Below are 22,669 nucleotides of genomic sequence, written 5' to 3'. Positions count from 1 at the left end.
ATACAGGAATATGGATGTTATGTGAACATTTTGTTTTTAAAAAACATTACTTTCTTCTTTGTGGTCTCTATATCACATGTATGGGCTCTGTGCCTGTGTGGAGCCCCGTTTCAGGAAACTTCTAAAGCTGAGTTGTGTTTTCGGTGGGAACCCTCCCCCCCCCCCAACCATCATCCATTGAGCATGCCCCTATCAGGTTCTTGCCTCTTCCTTCAGTTCTCTTTTGACTGCCATAATGGTTGCCTCGCAGGGAACTTCTTCTTCTCATTTTTTCAGGATTTTTGGAGTATTTTCTTCCATTTGTCATCTTTGTCATTTCCCCCTTTTGTCTTGCTATCTTTTTGCCCCCCCCAAAAAAAGTTTTTTCTCTCCTGTTAATTTTCTTTTGCTAGAATTTCTTTGACTTTGGACTCTACTTTCTTCCTGCAGTGTCTGGCCCTAAAGGTGCCCTTTCGCAAGGGCATTAGATGCAGCAATAAGTTGTGCTCCATGGACAGGCACTCCTTGTGTCTTTTTTGCTTGGGCAAAGCCCATGTCGATGAGGCTTGCCCATGTTGCCAAGGGTTCTCCAAACAAGTCGATCACTTAAAAGCAGTATTTCAGAAGAAAGCATTGGAGATTGTCGACAAGCCTAGAACGGAGCAAAGACAGGGAGAAAAAGCACACCTGTCAAGGTTGATGTCTCCCCCCAGCGTGTCTCACCTTTCGGTCCCCATTGTGGGTCAAACAGATTCCCTGATTCCTGGATGTTTGCTAATGCCAATGATAGCGAAAAAGATCTCTAAAAAGGCAAGAGAACAAAAATCCTCTTCTAATGGACAATGAAAGAAAAATAAAGATTTGAACAAAAACAAAGGAAAGTCCATGGAGGCCCCACCATCTACACACACACACACACACACACACACACACACACACACACACACGACTCTCCTATACTGACTGTTTTGGCATGATACCACCGCCTTCATCGGTGCCACCACCGTTGATGCCGAGACCAGTACCAGTACATCTAGCTTCTACATCAGAGGGAGAAATACGGGATTCGTCCCCCTACGTCATCCACCACTGAATTGCCTGCCCCCTAGATGTCAGAAGATCCCCCAGATCCCCAGAGTCTATTAGATCTGGCTATTATGACAGAGACAGGGAACCCTCTCAGGACCGACTCTACAGAGATAGATCACACTTTCCAATGAGGGATTACAACAGGTATTCTGAATGGTCTGCACCAGCACATAGACTTTATTGGCATGACTGGAATCAGGATCAAGAGTTGTATTGGGAGAGGGCAAGATATTTGGGAGCTCCCTCCCCTCGTTTCTGATCACCCCCATCAGCATCTCTGTCTTGTCCACCTCCGGAAGATAATTTTGACCTGCTACCACCAGTCCCACATCATTGTGCACCAGTTGCTGTGGAACATGGCTGGGAGGTTGCTGTTGCACCATGTCCTGCTTGTTCATCCCTGGCCAATGGCTGGTTGGCCACTGTGTGAACAGAGTGCTGGTCTAGATGGATCCTTGGTCTGATCCAGCATGGCATTTCTTATGTTCTTATTCTGTCCTGCCAACAGCGCACCAAAGACCATGCAACAAAGCACTATTCCCACCTCAGTTCCATTGCTTTGACCACTACCTACAACACCCAACCTGGACCAGCATCGACATGACTTCGCTGCAATCCATAGAAGACTACCAGTCAGACTCTAAACATACTCATCTGCTCCTCCTTCAGTTTCATCATCAGAGGATGTTGTCAGCTCACCTGAAAGAGCTTCTCCCTCTGAGGATATGGCACACAAAGCAATCGGCATAAATGTCCAGCAGCCTACCGAGCTTATAGAAACCCCCATGTTCAATGCTGTGTTTACCGAGGCAATGGCTCCATTGTCAATACCATTCCTGCCCACTCTTCTTCAGACAGTTCGGCAGTCTTGGAAGGCTCCATCCTCCATGACCCCTATGTTGAAGAGGTTGGAGTCCCAACAAAACAATGCAGGTTTCTTGTTTATTCATCCGAAAAATTTGATAATAGTGGAATCCTCCCAGAGATGCTCCCAAAAACTTCACTCTGCCCCAGTAGACAAAAAAGGCAAGTGACTCAACTTACTCTGAAGTTTTCAAGTAGTGAACTACCAGGCAATGATGGCTCGCTACCAAATGTTTTTATGAGGAAAGATCTCATCCCTTTCTGCTTATCTCCCTGCGGAACAAAAGAAGTTAGCACAAGTATTCCAGACCGAGGCACTCCACCTCTCAAAACAACAGATTAATACAGCTCACCACCAAGCCAATTGCGGAGCAAAATCCATGATGAGAGGAGTTGCCCTCTGCCGGCATGTGTGGCTATGGTCAGCAGGTATTGCGCCAGAATCCCACTCCAGAATTGAGGACCTCCCGCTTGATGGGGAGGCCCTCTTCAACACAAAAACTGACAAGGTGATGGACATGATTCAAAAAGCCAAATCTACTGCCAAGACGATGGAGATTGGCCAGTCTTCATCCCAACATTAGCAGAACTACAAGTACCACTGCTCGTTCAAACAGCCACCATCTTTTCAGTACCAACAAAGGCAGGATATGTTTCAATGATATCAGCTGTCTCACTTCCAATGAAAATGACCTTCTTGCATCAATCCAGAACATCTGGACAACCATCTGTCAAGTATGCTTTAGGGTGGATTCCTGCATTGAGCAGGGGGTTGGACTCGATGGCCTTATGGGCCCCTTCCAACTCTACTATTCTATGATTCTATGGAGACACCATCTCCAAATGGCAGCTTTGATTCTTCCCCAGTCAGAATACATTTATTTATTTATTTATTTATTAATTACATTTTTATACCGCCCAATAGCTGAAGCTCTCTGGGCGGTTCACAAAAATTAAAACCATAATAAAACAACCAACAGGTTAAAAGCACAAATACAAAATACAGTATAAAAAGCACAATCAGGATAAAACCACGCAGCAAGTTGATATAAGATTAAAATACAGAGTTAGAACAGTAAAATTTAAATTTAAGTTAAAATTAAGTGTTAAAATACTGAGAGAATAAAAAGGTCTTCAGTTGGCGACAAAAAGAGTACAGTGTAGGTGCCAGGCGGACCTCTCTGGGGAGCTCATTCCACAACTGGGGTGCCACAGCGGAGAAAGCCCTCCTCCTAGTAGCCACCTGCCTCACTTCCTTTGGCAGGGGCTCACGGAGAAGGGAATACAGCGCTCCCCACCACTTTTTGGTAACATCCACAGTCATTTTTTCCACAACTGAACTTTGATAACAGATGCCTAGGTTCTCAATGTCGTCTGGACGGGCTACAAGGTAGAATTTAATGCCCTTCCACCTCTTGGTACCATGAGAGTCACCACCGCAGACCCTGAGACTGGACACCACCTCTCACTTATGAAAGAGTGCAATTCAGAAGGTCTCCCCCCATTTAGCCCTATACGGTTTCTTCTCCCAGTACTTCACGGTACCAAAGAGAGATGGAAGACTTCATCTTATCTTAGATCCCAAAGACCTAAACACATTAATCACACCATGGAAATTCTGAATGGTTATTCTGGCAACCATCATGCCCCTTCTAAAGATGTTGGTTCACTGCTATGGACTTAAAAGATGCATATTTTCCTGTCGCTGTTCATCCCTCCTACCACAAATACCTGTGGTTTGCTATTGGCATGGAGAACTTCAAGTTCAAGGTTCTACCCTTTAGCTTGGCCATAGCCCTGAGGGTATTCACAAAATACATGACAGTGGTGTGTGGATACCTTCATACCCTCGGGGTGGAACTATTCCCTTACCTGGATGACTGGTTGATCAGGGCACTGCCTTCTACAGAAGCGGCAAGGGCGATGAGGACTGTATGCAACCTCATCACGAACTTAGGTGTTGTCATCAATTTGGAAAATCCACATTGATCCCTACTCAAGTGATACCATTCATAGGAAACATACTCAACTCAAAATTAGAGAGGGCCTATCTCCCCGTAGACTGAGCCACTACATTGATGATCCTTGCAAGAGATCTTTACAAATGGGGGATATCGACAGCATTCAATATCCAGTGACTTCTGGGACTCATGGCAGCCATGGTATATATGGTTCAGTTGGCTTGGCTACAAATGAGGCCCCTCAAGATTTTGTTCCTCAGGTCCTTCAAGAGCACCCAAAATGCCCGCAAGACTATGCTATTGATTCCATCCGAGGCAGCGGAAACTCTCAGCTGTTGGACGACACGGGCAAACCTCACATGTAGGACGCCATTCTGTCAGCTAACACAATCCAAGACACTAACCACCAGTGCCTCTCTCTTCTTTTGGGGGAGCCCATACAGGCAGCATAACAGTCCAAGGTCGTTGGTCCAAAAGAGAAAGCCAGCTCCACATAAACTACATAGAGCTCCTGGCTTTCAAGACCGATCTTTGTCATCATACAGTTCAAATACTTACTGACAAAATTACCATAGTTTGTCACCTCAACAAACAAGGAAGAACGCATTCCTCAAGTCTTATCTCCCTGACACTCAATATCCTTCATTGGGCCATTCCCCAAGGTATCCTGCTACAAGTGATTCACATTGTGGGGTGGGACAATACTTGGGCAGATGGTTTCAGCCATTCTCCACAAGATGCTCTTGACTGGCAGCTCCTACCACCTGTCCGTGAGAATGTATTCTGATATTGGGGCTGCCTGAGTATTGACATCTTCGAATTGACGGCAAATGCAGTGCTTCCAAGGTTTTGTACGAGAGCATGTCAGGGGCACCAATACCTTGGGGATGCATTTCTTTGTCCCTGGAGCCCAGAATTCTGCTTTATCTTCCCACCTCTACCTCAGCTAACCAGAGTCATAGTGAAGATCAGGTGCAAGAGGGTGAACTGCATCCTCATCACTTCTTGATGGCCAAGACAACTTTAGTTTGCCGCTCTACTCAATAGTAGGCTGAGGCCACTATTGTTGCCTTCCACCAGATCTCTCCAGATAGAGCTGTCAGGTCCAACACCCAGTGGCAACCTTCAAGTTCATGGCTTGGAGGATCTTCAGCAGACAGCCTCTCTCAATCTCCTGGATAACCTGAAAGTAATTCTTGAGGCGGCCAGCAAACCTGCCACCAGACGGTCATGTGCCAAGAAATGGACCTGTATACACTAAATTTTTATGTGACTACAGCATCGTACCTTCAAATCACATACAGACAACATACTCAACATCTTACATTCTTTATTCAAAAGGGGTTTGAAATGTTCTTCAATTAGCTTATCTAGCGGCGATTTCCACTACCAACCAATCAATCCAAGGTGAGACAGTTCATGAAGGATTTAAAAATTTAGCCCCCTGGTTCTCTCCCCAATACCATGATAGAGACTCTCCATGGACCTGAAGGCATTGATGTCAAAGTCGTTCAAGCCTCTGGCTACAGCCGACCTCTGCTTACAACCATCTGTCAGGGATGCTTTAGGGTGGATTCCCGCATTGAGCAGGGGGTTGGACTCGATGGCCTTGTAGGCCCCTTCCAACTCTGCTATTCTATGATTCTATGATTCTACTAACTTTGAAGGTTGCCTTTCTGGCTGCAATCACAAGGGCGAGGAGGGCTTCTGAACTTTGTGCCCTCCATGTTGACCCCACTGTTCCTCACATGTCACAAAGACAAGGCAGTACTTTGCCTAGATCTCTCTTTCATACTTAAGGTTATCCCCAATTTTCATATTAACAAGGATATTATTCTCCCTTCATTTCCCCCCCAGTTGTATTCTTCATCTGCGCTCAATATCAGAAGGGCACTTTTGCCCCCTTTATGAATCTAGAACTCAAGCCCATCTGTCAATTACCTTGACTTTGTTTGCTATGGGGGCCCACAAACAAGGATGCCAGTTTCCACTCAAAGATTTGCATCCTGGGTTGCTGACACAATTGCTCTGGTGTAGCAACTGGCTCAACTGCCTCCGCCAGAGCAAGTTAAGGCTCATTTGATGGGGGCCATGTTGACACCGTTCAGAAAGGATGTCCCAGTCACTGAACTTTGTTGAGCAGCAATGTGGGCAAATCCGTCCACATTCATCTCCCATTACTGCCTCAATGTCTGATCCTGTCAGGACTGCACATTCAGCAGAGTGGTGCTATCGGCACTTTTACAAATGAGGATCAACACCATACCCTCCTCCTATATGTGAGCTTATCCATCGCCCATATGTGTGATGCACTGAGACCACGAAGAAGGAAAACATGTTGCTTACCTGTAACTGTGGTTCTTCGAGTGGGCATCTGTGCATTCACACAACCCTCCCACCGTCCCCTCTTTTGGTGTTGATTACTACACTGAATTGGTACCTAGATAACTATCCTTTCCTCTTTCAGATCCGAGGCCTATCTTTTCAGTCTCAAGGAACTGAAAGAGAAGGTGGGAACCTGATATGGGCATGCACAATGGATGTGGGGGGGGGAGGGTTCCCGCCAAAAACTCACTTCAGCTTTAGAAGTTTCCTGAAGTGGGGTTCTGCCCAGGCACACAGCCCGTATGATGTGTGACTGCACAGAGGACCACTCAAAGAACAACAGTTACAGGTAAGCAACATGTTGTCCTCAAGTTCAGATGTACAACCCTCCATATAAGCCACAAGGACCATCAGGTTTCCTACTGTAAGTCTGATGGCCCTGCCAATGCTCACTTGCTGGCGAATATCTGGAAACAGCTTGGGCAGGAGACATGACTGCGTGTACGTGCACCTCTCCCAAACAGTAGAAAGACAAGTGTTTGCTTACCTGTAACTACAGTCTTTCATCTGTGGTTGAGATGACATATGGCCTGCACAGAAAAGTAATTTGAAACATTCTAAACCTGAACAGAGCTTTAGGTCCCCTTCCCTCTGCGCATGATGTAGGGTGTGGTTCCATCTTTGGCTCAGTTCCCAGCCCACTGCAGCAGAGGAACAAATTAAGAGCAAGGAGGGTGGATCGTGTGCGTTCACACATGACCCCTCGAAGAACTACAGTTACAGGTGAACAACTTGTCCTCCTTCTTCATCATCTCTGTGACTCACATATACAGATGACTCATAAGCCAAAAATCACTAGGAGGGAGATGTCACACCAAGACCAGAAAGAGGACTGCCTGGCTGAAGGCTGCATCCAAATGTTGCAGCAAACTGGGGAAGCAGAATGCCCCTGGAGACACTAAAATGTTGTTCCCCATCAAATAGAAGATCTTATACGCCCGTTCCAGGCATGGCTGGTGATGGTTTGTCCATCACTAGGAATGACTGTTCCATCATCCCTTCCATTGATGGCAGAGCTGGGGCACTCGAGGGCATCAGTTTAGTGCAATAGGAGGCGAGGCGGTACGAAGAGGCTGGTGCTGTGCAGCAGAGTCTGCAGTCCTTAGATGGCAGGCAAGCACCCTGTTTTTGCAGGCCTGTTTAGTGAAGGCCTGTTTGTGGGTGCAGCAGTCCACCTTACACCCCTCTTCCAGACTCAGGCATAGAGAGTAACCATCAGTTGGTGGTATTTTCCCACCACAGCAGGTGCACTTCTTGAAGAAGGCCTTAGAGGTCATACACCCTTTCCTGGGGCAGGGGGATGAAAGCTTTGACTAAAGTGAAAGGAAGGAAGGAAGGAAGCTTTGCCCAAAAGTTCTGAAGGAACCACTAAGCCATTTCTAAGAGAAGCCATGGAAACCACAGAGAAACTTTCAGACTCAACTACTTGCTGCAGTGGACAAAAAGGGAAACACACCCCGGCGCCTGTGCAGAGGGTGGGTGAGTTTCCCACTTAAAGCTCTGCACAGCTCTAGAAAGTTGCAAATTAATGCTTTGCACAGCCACATAATCCATATTTGTGAGTCAGAGACCACAAAGAAGAAGCCAACCAACTCCATGGTTCTGTCTGGATCTGGGTGCAACAAAACATTTGTGAAGATGGCTGGAGTGCAAATAGCTGAAGATGTGGAACACGCCTGACCACCCTACGGATTAATTTTTAGCTCTACTCGATGGCAGAGAAGGGTTACTTTTCTGCTACCATTGCGTCTGCTCAGTGTCAGCTGCCCCTGCTGATGTAGTGAGCAGGCATCTTCTCATGCAGAAGGCCTCAGGTTCCTATCCCTGCGTTGGATCCAAGAAAGAAAGGGCTCTGCTAATGAAAGGTTCCTCTGACTGATTTTTGGGGATCCCCAAAATATTTTCAGGGGGCTGGAGGGGCTGCTGTGGAAAGGAGGAGTTGGAGAAATTCATGTAGCATCTCCAGATAGGCAGTGTCTCTCCAGTGAATTGCTTTTCCAGTTCCCTGGAGAACCACTGCCAGTCAATGTCGGTAATACTTGGCTACTGGATCAGTATGAGGCAGCTTCCTATGGCTGACTTTGGAGGCCACATTTACAACCCATCTATGCATGATTTCAGGCAGGTAGGCATGTACAGGATAGGACCTTTTCGGTAGTGGTGCCAAAGTCTGGCCTGTCTTTCAGAGAAGTACTTCACCATAGTTTATGTTTTGTACACCACATCTTAGTTCATAGAATCATAGAATAGTAGAGTTGGAAGGGTCCTATAAGGCCATCAAGCCCAACCCTCTGCTCAATGCAGGAATCCACCCTAAAGCATCCCTGACAGATGGTTGTCCAGCACCTCTTGAAGGCCTCTAGTGTGGGAGAGCCCACAACCTCCCTAGGTCATTGTTTTTATTTATTTATTTATTTATTTATTTATTTATTTATTTATTTATTGCATTTCTATACTGCCCAATAGCCGAAGCTCTCTGGGTGGTTTACAAAATTAAGACAATTCAAAGTATAAAACAACAGTATAAAACCATAATATGAAATACAATATAAAAACACAGCCAAGATAAAAACAGCAGCAATGCAAAAATATAAATTTAAAATACAAATTTAAAACAGCAAAGTTAAAATTTATTTATAGACTGTTAAAATGTTGGAATAATAGAAAGGTCTTCACCTGGCATCTAAAGGCATGTAATGTAGGTGCCAAGCGAACCTCCTTAGGGAGCTCATTCCACAGCCGGGGTGCCACAGCAGAGAAGGCCCTCCTCCTGGTAGCCACCTACCTCACAGATAGCCTGGCCCCAAGCTGTTTAGGGCTTTAAATGTTAATACCAGCACTTTGAATCGGGCCCGGACCTGGACTGGCAGCCAATGAAGTTCCATTGTCGTACTGCTCTAACAGGAAGTTTTTCCTGATGTCCAGCTGGAATCTGGCTTCCTGTAACTTGAGCCCATTAATCCGTGTCCTGCACTCTGGGATGATTGAGAAGAGATCCTGGCCCTCCTCTGTGTGACAACCATTTAAGTATTTGAAGAGTGCTATCATGTCTCCCCTCAATCTTCTCTTTTCCAGGCTAAACATGCCCAGTTCTTTCAGTCTTTCTTCATAGGGCTTTGTTTCTAGACCTGATTGTCCTCGTTGCCCTCCTCTGAACATGCTCCAGCTTGTTTGCATCCTTCTTGAACTGTGGTGCCCAGAACTGGACGCAATACTCTAGATGAGGCCTAACCAGGGCCAAATACAGAGGAACCACTACCTCACGCGATATGGAAGCTATACTTCTATTAATGCAGCCCAAAATTGCATTTGCCTTTTTTGCAGCCATATCGCACTGTTGGCTCATATTCAGCTTGTGATCTACAACAATTCCAAGATCCTTCTCGTTTGTAGTATTGCTGAGCCAAGTATCCCTCATCTTGTAACTGTGCATTTGGTTTCTATTCCCTAAATGTAGAACTTGGCATTTATCCCTATTAAATTTCATCCTGTTGTTTTCAGCCCAGCACTCCAGCCTATCAAGATCACTTTGAAGTTTGTTTCTGTCTTCCAGGGTATTAGCTATCCCACCCAATTTTGTGTCATCTGCAAATTTGATAAGCGTTCCCTGCACCTCCTCGTCCAAATCATTAATAAAAATGTTGAAGAGCACTGGGCCCACGACTGAGCCCTGCAGTACCCCACTTGTTACCTCTCCCCAGTTTGAGAAGGTTCCATTGATAAGCATTCTTTGAGTCCGATTCTGTAGCCAACTGTGAATCCACCTAAATGTTGTTCCATTTAGCCCACTTTTAGTTAGTTTGTTAATCAGAATGTCATGTGGTACTTTGTCAAAAGCTTTGCTGAAGTCAAGATATATGACATCCACAGCATTCCCACAGTCCACAAGGGAGGTTACCCGATCAAAAAATGAGATCAAATTTGTCTGACAGGACTTGTTCTTGACAAATCCATGTTGGCTTCTAGTAATCACTGCATTGTTTTCAAGGTGCTTAAAGATTGACTTCTTTATAATCTGCTCCAGATTATAAAGAATCTGAAGCAGATTCTTGCAGCATGGCTGGTAAACTGTCACTAGCCCTCCTAATTAATTACTCCATTGGAGCCATGATAGACTTGTGAGCCTCCTTCAAAAATACCTCCATATGAAAAAGCAACAACCTTTTTTTAGTTCTTGTGGGTACAAATGTAAACTTGAAAGTATTTGGATAATGCCTGCTGAAACGTCAGAAGTTAGTAGGGAGTTGCTGAGTCTTATTAAGATTTTCAGGAGTGGGGCCCTGGTATCCCACCATAGGTCCTTGCCTTTTCCATTGATTCATAGAGGTGGATACATGCAGTTTCCCACAATTCTCACTTGTCACAAGATTTAGCTTTGTTTTGTGCAGCATTTGAGTAGTAGGATACTGGTAGGATTTTGATCATAAGGAGACAGTTTACCTAGGGATTACTATATGTTGAATGGAACAGACAGATAGCTCTAAAGACTGATCCTGCTACTCAGGTGCAAGTACATAGGATAACAGCCTTATTCATTTTGTTTGCATTCAAAATGCATTTTAAAAGCTTTCATGCTAGAACTGACAATGTGTACTATATATAATACCATATTTTAAATTCCAATGCATAAAATATGCCTATTTTTCTTCAGTTTACCCAGCCTCCGCCCATTGCTAGATGTTAAGTATTTGCCTGGAACAGACATGAGGATTGCCCGAACTTTTTGTTTCACCGATGAAGGACAAGCTTTGTATCTGGGCTCTCCCACAGAAGTCCAACGATTGAACTACAGCCAGGAAATGTTTGAGAATCTGCAGGTGAGTCTTGAAACACTGACATGCACTCTCTATGGCCCTTTCTACACCTAAGGATTATCCCAGGAAAATGGAGGGATTGTCCCTGCCTGCTCCCGGGATCCCCTGTGTGCCATTTGGATGCACAGGGATGATCCTGGGAAAAGAGGCAGGTGTAAAAATGGCCTAAAAAAGGTCAAAACCATAGATTCAATTTGAGAAATTGATCAGAAGAAATGGATTTTCCATCTATGTTCTGAAGAATCCATTATTCAAAATCCATCTCAGATTCTGGACACCAAGGGCCTTGCTAGACCTGCCGGATAAGCCGGCAGGGAGGAGGGGCGACGGCGCGCTAGAGGTAGCGCGCGCCGTCGCCGGCTTCTAGACGCACGTCGCGACGGGGCAACGGGAAGCTCCATAGCGTTGGCCATTTTTTTTTTAAAGGGACCATGTGCGCCGGAGAGGCGCTGGACAAGGTAAGTGGGTTTTTTTAAAAAAAAATTAAGCCCCCCCTGCTCCTGATCCCTCCCCACAATTCCTGACGCCCCCCCCCGGCCCGCTTGGCCATCCTCCCCCATCCCCCATCCCCGATGCCCTGTCCCCGGCTATCCGTCCCTCACCCCCATCCCCTGTCCCCAGCTGCCCGTCCCTCGTCCCCGTCCACCATCCCCGGCTCTCCTGCCCTTGCCCCTGTCTACCATCCCCGATGCCCGGCTCTCCTTCCTTCGCCGCCCCCGTCCGCCATCCCCGATGCCCGGCCTTCTCCCCCCCCTCTCCTGCCGGGTCCGGCCTCCCCCCTCTCTCCTGCCAGGTCCGGCCTTCCCCCCCACCCCTCTCTCACCCCCATGGGATTCCCCCCCAGCCCAATGGGCACAGCGCTCGTATGAGCGCTGTGCCTAGTCCATGACTTTTCCCGGCTACTCGCGAGTAAGCGAGCAGCCGCAAAAAGCCACGGACCCTGCTAGATGTTCCGCAGCCCCGCCTCAGGCCGGGGCTGCGGAAAAGCCGGGCCATAAGTGAATTCGCTTATGCCGGCTTAAGGCAGGTTTCAGCACGGCCTGACCCCGGATTCCCCTGTGCGTCATCTGGATGCACAGGAGGGAAACCGGGCCTCACACCGCGCTAACGCCTGGTCTAGCAAGGCCCCAAGTCACAGAGAATGTGACTTCTCTGTGACTTCGTATTTCAGATTCTTCCAGCTAATTTGTCCATTACTGATCTTCTCTATACTGAGATCTGAGGAACCACAAGAACAATTTGAAAGCTATTGCCTTAGATACATGCAGACATGCCCTATTTCATATTGCATACGGGGAGAGCTAAATTTGCCTTCTCTGGCATTCTTACCTTCATAAGCACATGTTCAGTGAGAACAGTGAGAGTAAATGGAATCACGCTGCCTGGACTCTACAAATTTAGCAGATACACATTCAGTCTGTTCTGGAAATCACAAGCCCCTGACAATGCTCTGTGCTGGAACCCTGTGGATTCCCAGTTGTGAGTATGGTCTTTTTTGCACATACAGTTATATATGCACATAGAGTCTGTTGTCACCTTCTGCTGAACATACACAGATGGGATACATGGGCACAATTTAACTCCTATGTGTTCAGTGAAACCATGATTATGAAGATGAGAACAGGGTTAGAGATAAGACTTGGCAGCTGAAAAAATGTTCAAATGTTGATGTTGAGCTGCTAGCTACCTGTCCCTGTTTATTATTGTTTGATGATGGATTGTTAAAAGATAGCTAGCTGTAAGGTTTATATACCATTTTCTGCAAATGCTATAATGATTGATATTTAAAGCTACTGCCTCAGCCCATTCTTAGGTTGTAAAATTGAGGTGGCATTTTCAGAGAAGTCCCCTGAGGCCAGAGGAAATTCCTAAAATGTTCCTGCAAGGGACAAAAATTTAGAAAATTCTCTAATCCAAAAGATATTAAAGATCAATATACAATTGAAGCCAGAATACTTCCTTCTGGGTTTAATGGACAATCAGGTGGAAAGGAATTATGGAACCTTATTCTTATGTATGATAATGCCGGCGAGACTATTATATGCACAAAAATGGAAAGGATCAACAAATGTAATAAATAAATAAATTACCTACAATGGATGAATGGCTGGTGAACATGTTGGAGCTGGTGGAGATGGCAAAACTTACGTCAATAATTAGAAAAAAGTCAACATCTAGGCTTATATTGATTGGAAACCTCTTACTGACTTTTTGCGGGAACAAGAAAAAATGATTTATTTATCTGTGGATTCAACGAATAAGAAGAAAACTTTAAGATAATAGAAAGAGGGGAACTTTCTTTGGGTTTTTTTTGTAATCATAGAGTAAGGAAATATTGTTACATATCTTTGCTGTAGAGAAAATCAGAAGCCCATTTTAATTGTGTATGTTTAGGTTGTTGTTGTTGTGGCATTGGCTTGTTTGTTTGTTTGTGTTTTTGAAACAATAAAACATTTAAGAGAAAATTTAGAAGTAGCAGAGGGCCTCGTGTGTGCATTTTTTCTTACACAAAATGGAACCTGAAGCAACAAGAGCTCCATACTGGTATCCCTGTGGGCTTCCCTATTCATTCACAGTGCCTCAGAGATGCTGCCTTATCATTTCAGCATCATTTCAGAGGCATTCCTGGTTGTTGCTGTTGTTTTAAAGTGCTCCCATTAAAAAAAACCATGGTGGACCTAACTTCACTGGTCCTGAAGTTAGTATATTATATTTGAAGGGGAAAATATAATAGGGCAAACTGCCATCTTGGCCCTGTGGGGAAGAAGAAGGACCGAGGGGACAGGAGCAGGCAGAAGTAACATCGGGGCCTGCTCCTGCTGGACTCTTCCCCCACCCCCACAGGGCAAACTGCCATCTTGGCCCTGTGGGGAAGAAGAAGGACCGAGGGGACAGGAGCAGGCAGAAGTAACATCGGGGCCTGCTCCTGTTGGATTCTTCCCCCCCCCACAGGGCAAACTGCCATCTTGGCCCTGTGGGGAAGAAGAAGGACCGAGGGGACAGGAGCAGGCAGAAGTAACATCGGGGCCTGCTCCTGCTGGACTCTTCCCCCACCCCCACAGGGCAAACTGCCATCTTGGCCCTGTGGGGAAGAAGAAGGACCGAGGGGACAGGAGCAGGCAGAAGTAACATCGGAGCCTGCTCCTGTTGGACTCTTCCCCCCACACACACAGGGCAAACTGCCATCTTGGCCCTGTGGGGAAGAAGAAGGACCGAGGGGACAGGAGCAGGCAGAAGTAACATCGGGGCCTGCTCCTGCTGGACTCTTCCCCCCCCCCCACAGGGCAAACTGCCATCTTGGCCCTGTGGGGAAGAAGAAGGACTGAGGGGACAGGAGCAGGCAGAAGTAACATCGGGGCCTGCTCCTGCTGGACTCTTCCCCCCCCCCCACAGGGCAAACTGCCATCTTGGCCCTGTGGGGAAGAAGAAGGACCGAGGGGACAGGAGCAGGCAGAAGTAACATCGGGGCCTGCTCCTGCTGGACTCTTCTCCCCCCCCACAGGGCAAACTGCCATCTTGGCCCTGTGGGGAAGAAGAAGGACCGAGGGGACAGGAGCAGGCAGAAGTAACATCGGGGCCTGCTCCTGCTGGACTCTTCCCCCCCCCCACAGGGCAAACTGCCATCTTGGCCCTGTGGGGAAGAAGAAGGACCAAGGGGACAGGAGCAGGCAGAAGTAACATCGGGGCCTGCTCCTGCTGGACTCTTCCCCCCCCCACACAGGGCAAACTGCCATCTTGGCCCTGTGGGGAAGAAGAAGGACCGAGGGGACAGGAGCAGGCAGAAGTAACATCGGGGCCTGCTCCTGCTGGACTCTTCCCCCCCACACACAGGGCAAACTGCCATCTTGGCCCTGTGGGGAAGAAGAAGGACTGAGGGGACAGGAGCAGGCAGAAGTAACATCGGGGCCTGCTCCTGCTGGACTCTTCCCCCACCCCCACAGGGCAAACTGCCATCTTGGCCCTGTGGGGAAGAAGAAGGACTGAGGGGACAGGAGCAGGCAGAAGTAACATCGGGGCCTGCTCCTGCTGGACACTCTCTCTCTCTCTCTCTCTCTCTCTCTCTCTCTCTCTCTCTCTCTCTCTCTCTCTCTCTCTCTCCTCCCTCCCTCCCTCCTTGACTCCTTTTCCTTGTGTGTCATGTCTTTATTAGACTGTAAGCCTGAGGGCAGGGACTGTCTTTTTTGCTAAGTGTAAGCCGCTCCGAGAGCCTTTTTTGGCTGAGGAGCGGGGTATAAGTATGATAAATAAATAAATAATAAATAAATAAATACAACACAGTAAGAATATTGTGGATTTGGAAACATGAATCAGTAAATAAAAGGAAATTGAAAGAGGAATCCATGTCTCCCCTCCTTCAGTCTCTCCTCATAGGGCTTTGTTCCCATTATTGTTGTTATTTAAAAATTTTCTTAGCCTCCTTTCAGGGCAGAAGCCCTCACAAGGTGGCTTACAACAATAAAATACATAAAACAGTTAAAATATTAAGAGCAATAAAACAAACACAATAAAATAGCAATCCAAAACAATAAAAGCCACTTAGGGCTTGGTGGCCTGCCTTAAAATTTTGGATGGAAGTTAGTCTTTTTGGAAGCTCAGGTCTGCTTCCGTATCTGGCTCAGGACAACTAAGCTTCTTGCCAAGAAGGCAGCTTCAATTGGTCTCTCCTCTTCCCTCCTCCTTAAACTGGGCTTGAATTTTGCTTTTAAATCTGTTAAACAAAGACTGTGGGACATAGCCTTCTGCGACTTACGCACTCGCTCTTATGTTTCTTGCTCTCCTAGTGCATTGCACATTCATTATGTTGGGCCTCTTCAGCTGGCTGACTATTTAAAGAACCTGTCGGTGGCTAAATATCGTATTGCTTTCTCCAAGGCCAGATGCAATGTTTATTCTATTGAATTACTTCAGGGCAGATATGCTGGTGTCCCTTATCAGGAACGACGGTGCCCCTGTAGGAATATGGAAGTGGAGATGATGGAGCATATCCTTCTGTCCTGTAGCTTTTATAACCAGGCCCATCATCTTATGATTACCCCATTGTTGAGTAAACTGTCCAGAAGTTCAGACAAATTTTATGTTAAGTTTCTGTTGGAAAATAAGTCCTCAAAAGTAACTTTGGCTGTTGCTAAATTTCTTACAGTGGCGGCCAGGATTAGAGCTCTCTGTAGTAGACGAAAGTTGACAATAGCTCTAACTGTCTGATGTTTCATGTTTGATTCTTGTTTTTTCACGGATCTATGGATTGCAATAAAGATGTATGGTATGGTAACAATAAAAGCCAACAATAAAATCAGCAAGAACACCAGTGGCAACAGAAGCAACAACAGCTGATACGTCAGCTACACCCCTTCCTAGAGTCAGAAGACCTAAAGACGGTCGTGCATGCACTGGTAACTTCGAGGCTCGACTTGTGCAATGTGCTCTACATAGAGCTACCTTTGTGCCTAGTCCAGAAGCTTCAACTAGTTCAAAATATGGCAGCCAGGTTGGTCACCAGTACACCTAGGAGTGACCATATTATACCAGCTTTAAAATCACTTCACTGGTTGCCAATTAGTTTCCGTGTGAGGTATAAAGTGTTGGTCATTACTTTTAAAGCTCTACATGGTTTGGGTCCAGATTACCTGTGGGATCGCCTTCTCCCATACAGTCCGCCCCCACACTCAGGCCCTCTGGGAAGAATTTACCTCAGTCAGTGAAAACTAGGCTGACAACCATTACCCAGAGGACCTTCTCTTCTGCCAATCCCAGACTGTGGAATGGCCTGCCAGGAGAGATTCGCCAATTTAACAGTCTTTCCGAATTTAAAAAAGCTATAAAGACTGATCTCTTCTGGCAGGTCTTCCCAGTTGAATTTTAAAATGTCTGTTTTAAATTTTTTTAATAATGTATTAGTTTTATATGTTTTTAATCAGTTTGATATATTTTATAGTTTGATATATTTGATGTTGTTCCCCGCCTCAATCCAGAGGGAGAGGCGGGTAAGAAATAAATATATTATATTAGTAGTATTCTGGAGGTGACAGACTTGACTTTGGGGGAGCTAGGGGTGGCGACAGCTGACAGAGAGCTCTGGCGTGGGCTGGTCCATGAAGTCACGAAGAGTCGGAAGCGACTGAATGAATAAACAACAAGTAGAAGTAGTAGTAGTAGTTCTCATACCACGGGAAGGCCATAGTAAAATATGTTTTCACATCTTTCTTAAAAGTCTGCAAGGATGGTGCATGGTGGACCTCTGATTGGAGTTTGTTTCAAAGGTGTGAGACCACTGTAGAGAAGGCCCTCTCCTGTGTGATCATGTGCTCTCATGGGTAGGAAAGGAAAAAGAAACCAAATGAACAGTTACCACATGGGGGATACTTGGCTCAACAATACTACAAACTAGAAGGATCTTGGAATTGCAGATCACAAGCTGAATATGAGCCAACAGTATGATGTGGTGGCAAAAAAAGCAAATGCTATTTTGGGCTGCATTAATGGAAGTATAGCTTCCAAATTGCATGAGGTACTGGTTCTCCTCTATTCAGCCCTTGTTAGGCCTCATCTTGAGTATTGCATCCAGTTGTGGGTACCACACTTCAAGAAGGATGCATACAAGCTGAAGCATGTTCAGAGGAGGGCAACGAGGATGATCAGGGGTCTGGAAACAAAGCCCTATGAGGAGAGACTGAAAGAACTGGGCATGTTTAGCCTGGAGAAGAGAAGATTGAGGGGCGACATAATAGGTTGTCACATAGAGGAGGGCTAGGATCTCTTCGCAGAATGCAGGACATGGACCAATGGGCTCAGGTTACAGGAAGCCAGATTCCAGCTGGACATCAGGAAAAACTTCCTGACTGTTAGAGCAGTAGGACAATGGAACCATTGTATGTAATCTGTTTTTATGCTTTAAAAAAAATTTTTTTTTAATGTTCCATGTTTTAATCTTTGTAAACTGCCCAGAGAGCTTTGGCTATGGGACAGTATTTAAATGCAAACAACAACCACCAATTACCTAGGGAGGTTGTGGAAACCATCTGTCAGGTATGTTTTAAGGTGGATTCCTGCACTGAGCAGGAGGTTGAACTCGATGGCCTTATGGGCCCCTTCCAACTCCACTATTCTATAATTCTATGAGAAGGACCCCTCTTTCTGATCTTAAAGTTCAGCATGCTGATATGGATGAAGGTGGTCCTTCAAGTATCTTGATCCCAAACTGTTTAGGGCTTTAAAGATCAAAACCAGCACTTTGAATTGAGCTTGAAAACACACCGGTAACCTGTGCAGCTGGTGCAGGGTAGGTGTTATGTGATGAAGATCGCCTCACCCCAGCAACACCTGGGCAGCCACCTTCTGCACCAGCTGGAGTTTCTGAATTGTCTCCAAAGGCACCCCCACATACAATGCATTACAGCAGTCCAGCCTGGACGTGATTAGTGCGTAGATAACTGAGGCAAGGTCCATCCTCTTCAGATAGGGCTGCAGTTGGCATACCAGCCTAAGCCGGTTGGATGCACTCCTGGATACTGCAGTCACTTCGGCTTCCCCAGTTAGCGCTGAGTCCAGGGAAGACTCATAGAATCATAGAATAGCAGAGTTGGAAGGATCCTACAAGGCCATCTAGTCCAACCCCCTGCTCAATGCAGGAATCCACCCTAAAGCATCCCTGACAGATGGTTGTCCAGCTGCCTCTTGAAGGCCTCTAGTGTGGGAGAGCCCACAACCTCCCTAGGTAACTGATTCCACCGTCGCACTGCTCTAACAGTCAGGAAGTTTTTCCTGATGTCCAGCCGGAATCTGGCTTCCTTTAACTTGAGCCCGTTATTCCGTGTCCTGCACTCTGGGAGGATCCAGAAGAGATCCTGGCCCTCCTCTGTGTGACAACCTTTTAAGTATTTGAAGAGTGCTATCATGTCTCCCCTCAATCTTCTCTTCTCCAGGCTAAACATGCCCAGTTCTTTCAGTCTCTCTTCATAGGGCTTTGTTTCTAGACCCCTGATCATCCTGGTTGCCCTCCTCTGAACACGCTCCAGCTTGTCTGCGTCCTTCTTGAATTGTGGAGCCCAGAACTGGACGCAATACTCTAGATGAGGCCTAACCAGGGCCGAATAGAGAGGAACCAGTACCTCACGTGATTTGGAAGCTATGCTTCTATTAATGCAGCCCAAAATAGCATTTGCCTTTCTTGCAGACATATCGCACTGTTGGCTCATATTCAGCTAGCGATCTACAACAATTCCAAGATCTTTCTCGTTTGTAGTATTGCTGAGCCAAGTATCCCCCATCTTGTAACTGTGCATTTGGTTTCTATTCCCTAAATGTAGAACTTGGCATTTATCCCTATTAAATTTCATTCCGTTGTTTTCAGCCCAGCACTCCAGCCTATCTAGATCACTTTGAAGTTTGTTTCTGTCTTCCAGGGTATTCTCCCAGACTCCCAGACTGCAGACTTTGTCTTTAGGAGTGCAACATTATAGTTAATTTAAAAAGGAATCTATATTACTGTCTGCTTGTTGGTGTATTCTGCTTAAAATGGTTTTGTTTTGCTTTGTTTTTGTCCAGGACATGCTTGGGGAGTTGTTCACTCCTGTGGAAACCCCTGAGGCTCAGTACAGAGGCTTTCTGAAAGGGCTGTTTGGTGGAACTGGTGGAACACTTGACAGAGAAGAGCTCTGTAAGTGATCTTCATATTCACATCATATATAAAAAGTCAAGGAAAAATAATATTGGAGGTGGGGGAGAGGTTGCTTACTTATAACTGTAGTTCTTAAAGTGGTCATTCACTCATTTGGGCATCCTTCTTGAAGTGTGGACCCCCTTTCAGAGCTCTCCATGAGGGAACTGATTCTATGTCCTCAGAGCCCTCCAGGATTCCTCTCCAAAGCTCTCAACTGTTGGTGTTTAGATTTCCAAAACCCAGCCTTCTAGGGAGCCCCCGAGGGCTGGCCCCTGGGCCTGAGGTTCTTCACCCCTTTTCAAAAGTGTAGGCCATTTTAAAGGTCTTTCTGAAGGTAATTCATGATCTTGCCTACCCTGCTTCAGTGATGACAGATCCCTGACTGCCACACCCCTGCTGAAGACTTTCTAGGAAAGGTCTCTCTCATCTTAAAGTGTGGGAGGAAAACTATCCAGAAATATAGCCATTAGCAGCTGCTAGCCCGGCTTCAATTTTCCAACTGCACCTGCACAGAACCTCATTTGCAAAACTTCTACAGTTGAGGAATTTTAGGCAAGAATCTGCCCAGTGTGCATGTCTCTGGTGGGTTCCCACCTATTCCAAGACTGCCAAATGCAGCCTCAAAACTAAGAACATAAGAGCCATGCTGGATCAGACAAGGGTCCATCTAGTCCAGGATTCTGTTCACACCTATCAGGTATCCATGAGAAAACCTCAAACAGGACACAGTGCAAAAACACCCTCCTGCCCATGTTCCCCAGCAACTGATGTATATAGACTTACTGCCTCTGATACTGGAGGTAGCACATAGCCATCAGGACTAGTAGCCATTGATAGCCTTCTCCAGGAATGTGTCTGCTTCCTTCCAGGAAGGAAGAAAAAATGCTATTTGACCCTTTTCCTTCTCTCTAAGGCCTGAGAGGGAGACGTCAGCCAAGAACCCTACTATGATCCTCCCACATCCAGACACAGTTTAATAGATTTACTCCAGGGACTTAATCTAATACTAGGGTAGATTGTTCTTTGCTGAGATATGTCCCAATGAGCATGCACCTTCTTAGGGCACCACCTCTGGAAGACTAAAAATTGGAGACTAAAAAAATATCCAAGCCCCCTATCACAATAAAAGCCCAGATTATGGGAAGCAGCTAGAATTAAGAATCAGAGGGGGGTCTGGAAAAGGTGGAAACAAGGGCCACACATCAAGTTGGTAGTGGCTGATAACAGTGGATGGCTTCGATCATGTAGCCACCCTACCTAGTTCAGGACTCCTTTCCCAAATGCTATTGATGTAGCCTTGGTATGAGTTGAATGTGCCCAGATACGAACTGAGAGGTCACAACCAACCAGTTCATAAACTGACCACCCAAGAAGACAATCTTTGCAATCATACCAGGAGTCCTTACCACTTGGAGATGAACAGATGAGGTGAAATGATTCTGTCCTTGACATATAAAAAAGAGTGCCCTTTGAACATCCAAATTTTGAAGGGTGGACTCGAGCAGAGTAGACAGAAATGGAAAGAAAGCTGGGAGAATGATACTTAGACATTGGTGTTGCTGAGGAGGGTTTTTACAGGACTGTTGAATTATCTGCAGCAAGGGTGGTAGCAGTAGGATTGCAATGAGAGCAGAAGTTTCAGAGTAGACTACATCATATACGGAATATTTAACTCTCATGACTGGTTGTTGTGTTTCTAAACTGAGGGACTGCACTATTCAGAGTATTTTTTCTGAAAATGGACCCATGTCTTCAGTTGGAGAAGTTGGATCCGGAATAGGATGTCAAGTCCTATTGATAATCATCCCATTCCAGACTGCGGTGTCATCCCTTGATGTTGCAGGAATCTACAGTCCCTAAAGAGACTCAAGGTGGTTCGAGTGGGGAATGAGCATGAACTTGGAGGTAACTTGAAGAGTGATTGAGGATACAGCGACTGCTCATTCCAACAGTGGCAGTCCGACTAATGGAGGCAAAAGCAATCTTGCCAATGGGGGCAAAGTAGTAATCGAGGGGAGCACTGGTGGCTTGCAGTGCAATGGCACAGGGAGAGGAGCCAGGAACAGACCTTGGTCTGGTGGAGGCCAATACACAGTTGCTGATGGAAGCCATTGATACTAATCTTGAGAAACAGCCTTAGAGTAGGAGGAAGATTGTGCTAATGTCCGGCGATCAGTGGCCACACCATGAGGAAGACCTACTCCAATGCTAAGTGGGTCTGCAACCTGATGCCAGAATCAGAGCTCCATTTTGATTTTACCTTCTGATAGAGACACAATCAGGGCAGGATCCTGCACTGATTCTGCCTTTGGTATTGACTTTATAGATTGGGATCACACCAGAATTGGCAAGTCCAACATTGGCTGTGGTGAGGGTTAAGGGTCAATGGTATTATCCGTCCTGACACCGCCGAGCTTGGCATTAGGACCCAGAGCCAGTCCTGGCCACCTTGTCTTTCATTTCCTTTTTCAGTTCTGAAGAGGACTTTTGCTCTTGGGCCTTAAAAAAAACAACACTTTTCTATGGCCTGAATCTAGGCCTCGAGTGCAGGGGATGGATCTTTAGGTCCAATGGGGAGAGGGTCCTTTGACACCTGCACCATCAGAGGCGTGTCCACTGACTGGTCCGCCACATCAAGGGCTTTTTTCCTAGCCTGAAGCCTGTCCAAGCAATTGCAACCTGCCTGCTTTGTGAAGGCTTGACAGTGAGCACCATCTTGTGTCCTTCTCCAAGACACAAAGAATGTCTGTCAGTAGGAGGAAGCTTGCAGCCACACGCTTGGAAAGGTGCCCTCAAGGTGATGCGTCCTCAGGTGATAGCAGAGATCACTAAGAAAAATAACAAAACCCCAGAACATGAAGGAAGGACAGAAAGAGAAAGACAGAAGAAAAAAACTCAGCCATTTGTAAAATGTTTGTATA

The 22,669-nt window shown here is 46.2% G+C and overlaps 1 protein-coding gene across 1 annotated transcript in view; it reads left to right on the top strand.

The window, feature by feature from the left end:
• Window positions 1-22,669, top strand: part of STXBP5L (syntaxin binding protein 5L) — a 198,735-nt gene that overhangs the window by 171,371 nt on the left and 4,695 nt on the right. The window contains exons 23-24 of the mRNA XM_063128419.1: window positions 10,930-11,095; window positions 19,634-19,745. Coding sequence (XP_062984489.1) covers window positions 10,930-11,095; window positions 19,634-19,745 — 278 coding nt within the window. The remainder of the gene's footprint in view (window positions 1-10,929; window positions 11,096-19,633; window positions 19,746-22,669) is intronic.

Source organism: Elgaria multicarinata, chromosome 6 (genome assembly GCF_023053635.1).
Source record: "Elgaria multicarinata webbii isolate HBS135686 ecotype San Diego chromosome 6, rElgMul1.1.pri, whole genome shotgun sequence".
In the NCBI taxonomy this organism is placed as follows: domain Eukaryota; kingdom Metazoa; phylum Chordata; class Lepidosauria; order Squamata; family Anguidae; genus Elgaria; species Elgaria multicarinata.
The sequence above is the reverse complement of the archived record's forward strand: the minus strand, read 5'-3'. Positions and strand labels throughout refer to the sequence as shown.